The 5,462-nt window shown below is 33.6% G+C and overlaps 1 protein-coding gene across 1 annotated transcript in view; it reads right to left on the reverse strand.

Annotated features, from left to right (window-relative positions):
* LOC145241373 (uncharacterized) overlaps positions 1–4,447 on the reverse strand; it is a 149,682-nt gene extending 145,235 nt beyond the window's left edge. The window contains exon 1 of the mRNA XM_080104251.1: positions 2,684–4,447. Coding sequence (XP_079960377.1) covers positions 2,684–3,980 — 1,297 coding nt within the window. The 5' untranslated portion in view covers positions 3,981–4,447. The remainder of the gene's footprint in view (positions 1–2,683) is intronic.
* Between the last annotated feature and the right edge of the window lie 1,015 nt (positions 4,448–5,462).

Consider the following 5,462-nt stretch of genomic DNA (forward strand, 5'->3'; position numbering starts at 1 on the left):
TATAAATGTTATTTATAAAGCTTACAATCTTCTTTTGGTTATCTTTACGATTACCGTTTCCACTTCATTGCCGGTTGCTCCTTCGTTTTTTAACTATTGTTTTATATCTTTTGTTAATTAAATTGTTAAGTGAAGTTACAGAATGTGTAACGGAAGCCGTCCCCCTCTCTATGTATAAAAGAGCTTTTCTAAATAACTTTATTATTAAAAAAAACAAAAAAAAACAAGTTTCTTAACATAGAAGAGTACAACAGGAAATGAAATGGAAACAGTAATCTTAAAGATAATCCTTTCTGGTGCTTAAGCACTTTTGTTACCGCGCTAGTTAAATTCAAGGGGGTCTGTATTGTATTACTGTACAGTACACAGATTGGAAAAAATTGTCAAAAAACAAATATATAACAAATAAATGTTATCAAAGGCAAAATAAGTTACTTTTCTACCTAACTGGATATGTTTTTAGTTTTCAGCTCGAAAAACATACAGTGTTTACCGATGTATTGGAAAATTGCAAATGGCAACCGAATCGCTCTCTCTCTCTCTCTCTCTCTCTCTCTCTCTCTTTGACATGGTAAATTTGGGAAAAGGAGGTAAAAATAAAAAAAACTATACAAAATACTGTTAAAAACCACCGAATATATGTCGGCCTATGTCACGGTAACATATATTGAGCGAGTTTTTAACAGTATTTTGTCAAGTTTTTTATTTTTAGTCCTTTTCCTAAACTTACTGTGCCAAAGAGAGAGTCGGTCGCCATTTGCAATTTTCCATTACATCGGTAAACACTTATGTTTTTCGAGCTGAATAAACATGTTACATTAAATAAAAACACTAAAAACATATCCAGTTAGGTAGAAAAGTAACTTATCTTGCCTTTGATAACATTTATTTGTTATATATTTGTTTTTTGACAACTTTTTCGAATCTATGTGGATATTAATACAAACCCAATTCAAGTTTTACGATATCTTTTCAATTACACTGTTAATTGAAAACAGAATAGTTAGAAAACAGACCCTCCTCTCCAATATTAAAATGGATTTCTAAATAATAACGTTATTATTTCAGCACGGAAACAAAAATGCCTAAGTACCCCCGCCCCTTTTTTTCTATACATATATGCGTACAAGAAAATTGGGTACTTATGCACTTTTGTTACCGTGCTGAAATAATAACGTTATTTAGAAAGCCATTCTTAACATGGGAGGGGAGGGTGTTTTCTAACTAGTTTCTATTTTCACTTAACAATTTAATAATAATTTTAAAAAAATATCGTCAAACTTGAACATAACTTTTTAAATAAAATAGCGCGGTAACAAAAGTGCATAAGCACTGAAAATTGTTTAAAACCTAGAACTACACCAATGTTCTGAGAGTTGTCAGCCTCTGCCTTCCTACAAAATCTAGGTTTGACATGACAGCCTTCACCGAAATTTGAACTGACGACGTGAGTTTTAAAACCATGAGGCATTCTGAAGACAAAATTTCATGATAAAAACGTAAAAAAATGGATTTCATTTTCTTTCTTTTTATTTTTCTTGACTTCCACAACATTAACACGAAATTTGCATTGGGGTGGGGGAAAAAGTTGGTTGGTTGGTTTTGTTTTACGGCATATCAACCTTTTCAGGTTCGAATCCAGTGATTTTGAAGAAATTTTTTTTTAATACAATATATATATATATATATATATATATATATATATATATATATATATTCAAGTTGATTTCTATTTAACCTATAGTTGGGACCCTAGGTACGACGACCACTCCAGATCAGTGTGGACGTGGACCTGAGGCAGAGGCACCACCACCTGGATATAGTTTAAGGTCATATCCAGGACCAGGGGGGAAAAGGTAAAGCCATATTTGTTCCTTTTTTATTTCTTAAATTTTGTGAGCTTAAAAAGTTTGAACATTTTTTAACAAACTTTTTAAAATGCAAAAACTTTTGCGAACAGGCTGTGATTATAGATTTTGGTGCTAATGCAGAGAGTGATCCGGATCTGCGCTATTTTTTAAATCGTGTTTCCACATTTAATTAAAGTTTTATGATATGTTTTTTATTCAATTGTAAGGTTAAAGTACAGAATTAGTACAAAACACCTCCTCCTCCCCATGTTAAGAATGGCTTTTTAAATAATAACGTTATTATTTCAGCCCGGATCAGTGATCCGGCGGATCACTCTCTGCATGAGTACCCAGATTTTTTTTTACCAAAATCCTTATCTGAACATTTACATATTTTATTTCAATATTTCTATTTTTAGAAATCTCATTCTTAGAATACAACCCACTTAAACACTACAACTCGCTTAAAAGACGTAAAATTTGGTTTTCTGGAATAATAATAATAAAAAAAACTACTTGATCAAATTACGCGATTTTTGGAATATGTCATCTCCGCTCCATACATCAGACAAACTTTTCCATATTTTCTTTACTTTTTAATTGCCGTCATAAGTGCAATTCAATTCTGAATATGTAGAAAAAAATTCATTAACCAAAACCCGCTAACCTTAAGTTCCGGCTGGAGTATGGACACTCCTGACTTAGGGTTAGATTAATGAAGAATATTTTTCTTGCTTAAAAAACATTAAAAAATAATAATTAAAAAAACACCTGACTAGAGAGGGGTGTGATTCTATAAAATTACTGAAAAACAATTTTAATTCCAAACTTACCATAGTTATTTTTGTTGCTGTCAACCTCTTTGGTGTCTGTGTTTGGGTTCCTGTTATTGAATCCCCATTCTGGATGAGAGGGGGCGTGTCGGGCATTTAAGGGGTCAGCACTTGGTAAGTTCTTCATGCGTTGTCTTTGCCAGTTTTTCAATTCATTTAGAATATTGGCTTTATTTTGATCTCTAGGTGGGACAATTGGGGGAGAAAAGGGTCGTTGAAGAACTGCGCCACTCGTATCGCCCGAGGATTGGTGACGGTCCGGCAATACAGGAGGAATGTTGTTATAATGATGACCATGTGGCTGTCGAGGTTGAAGTGGGGGCCTCTCTGGACATCGAGTTACGTAGGGTAGTCGTTGGTGTTGCTGCATCTGCTGCGGAGTCAGTTTATCACCGGGGAGGGCCGAGCCCGAAGAAGAGGGTAGACAATCATTATTAAGGACTCGGGACGGGTCAGTATTATTTGATAGGGAAAATGATGTATTAGGGTGATTGCTACGGGGATAACCGTTGCCCGTGTGTGTAGAAGTAGATGCATAATCGGAAGTATTTTGGTATCCAAAATTAGTCTGCGGATAGTTCGGTCGACTCCTAGGTCCGTACGATGCGAGGTTGGTACTATTTGGAATTGCGCCAGAATTGTTACCAAAGAGATTAGTAGAAGAAATATTTGATTGCTTAATGTTGTTGGTAATAAATTGTCCGTCAGACGTATTATTGGGAATTTGATCTGAGAAATTATTAAACTGATGCTGAGCTGCTGACTGGAGACCCATGTTTACCACAGGTTTAACCTCATCTTCCTCATCGTCGTCATCAATGTTATAAACAAGTTGGTTCTCTTTTCCGGGTTCTTGAGATTCGTCGAGTCTGGCGATGCTGATATCCCCAACACCATCACCGCTAACCATGTTTCCATGTTTGCTTCGCCATAGAACCAGTTTCAAGCCGGCCACGAATCTGTCGAAATTCAGGTACCCGTTTGCAGGGGTCACCCTCTTTAAAGCATCTACGACGCCAGAAGGGAGGCCTTTAACACCATCCTCTTTCCAACGACTTTCAATATCGGAGAGGCGCACGAAACCGCTGTGGTTTTCGTCAAGAATATCGAATAGAATTCTCAGGGATGAGACGAATTGTTTAGGGAGATCGTTCGTCATGGTGGTGTTATTCAGTGTTGTTTGGTTATTGGTGGGATTGTTGAAGTTGGTAAGGAATTGCTGGTTTTGTTGGGGATGGTAATAAGATGTGGTTACGTTTGACATATTGGCTGGAATAGATTCAGCAGAACTGTTCATGTATGACAATCCGCGAGTTTTCGGATCAAAATATCACATATAATAAGGGAAAGAAAAAAGGGGGGGGTAATATTTGAATGTATCGATTGTTTGAAGTTAAGTTATCCAAATCGATATATATACATATATTTTTTTTAAATTCTTTTCTGTATGTATTTTATTTTTATATTTTTCTTTTTCCGAAAAGGTACCTGTTTTTATTGTTTTTTTTTGTTGTTGTTTTTGTTGTTTTTTTTTTTAAACCGGTCTCATTCCGCGATATGATTTTTGTTTTGTTTTTATAATTCCTTGTTTACTTCCTGCTTTCGTATTTTTGTTTTGTTTTGTTTTGTGTTTTTATCTCTTTCTTTTCGTTTTTGTTTTATGCAATATCTCCCCCCTTTTCGCAAAATATTGCCCCCCAAAATGACGGAATATTTTCCAACTGGAATTTTCAACCTGGATATTTAATTCCGCTGTGAATTTTCATTGGTCAAGATGAGCGTGACAGTCGGGTAGATTAAAATTGTGACCGCGTCACACGGAATGTGGACGTCTTCCTCGCATTTTTTTCTTTTTTGTATATATATCTATGTTCTTATTTGTTTATTTTTTATTCATATTCGCAAAACTTTTATAAAAGCAGTAAACCAACAACTAAAAAGTTTGTTTGAAACATAGAAAATTGTTTATACACCCCCAACATGAACACTTTTAATTTTCTGCCCTTTTTTATGTATACTTAAAATTTACCACGACTGGTCATCAGACCACCTGAACAGAGAAAGAATGAGAGAGGAAAGACAGAGGTTAATTACACGTGTGTTAAATTTAATAAATATAAATATTATTTAATTAAATTTAGGGAAATAAATGTACAAATAAAAATCTGAAATCTTCATATGAATGAAGTTTATAAACTTTTTGAATAATCCCGGGGGAAAAAATTGTTGTTATTTTTGTTTGTGTGTTTATTTATTTAGGTGTGATGATAATTTGTGTGCGTAATTCTAAAACGAGGAATGGAAATGACGAAACGCCTCATTAGGTTATTATATCTATCTGGTGTTGTCCGGGAATCTTTTCTGTTTTTTTTTTTTTTAATTTTATTTTTGTTTAAACCGTCGTTTGTTTTTGTTATTCTTTGTTTCGTTTTTTTTTTCTTTGTTTCTTTCTTTCTTGTTTTTTTTTTTAACCAAATTGTTTGGATGAAAATTAAATTCTATTATTTATTATAATATTGTTTGGTCATTAAATTATTAATTGAACTCAAACTGAATTGTTATGAGCCTCTTTTATTTATAAAATGACTGTATGCAAATAGCTTGATTTTTTTTTTTTTTTTTTTTTGATACACGAAGATTGACTTAAAAAATTGAAGGCCTTTTAAATGACTTTCTAATCATCGAATCGACAGTTTAAATGCTTCCAAATTCCTTTCAAATCATCTCGAAAAGTCACAAACTAATTCACTTTTTTTTTCTTTTAACTCTTAAAATTTTT

Source organism: Euprymna scolopes, chromosome 20 (genome assembly GCF_053919585.1).
Source record: "Euprymna scolopes isolate OS-2025 chromosome 20, ASM5391958v1, whole genome shotgun sequence".
Lineage (NCBI taxonomy): Eukaryota > Metazoa > Mollusca > Cephalopoda > Sepiida > Sepiolidae > Euprymna > Euprymna scolopes.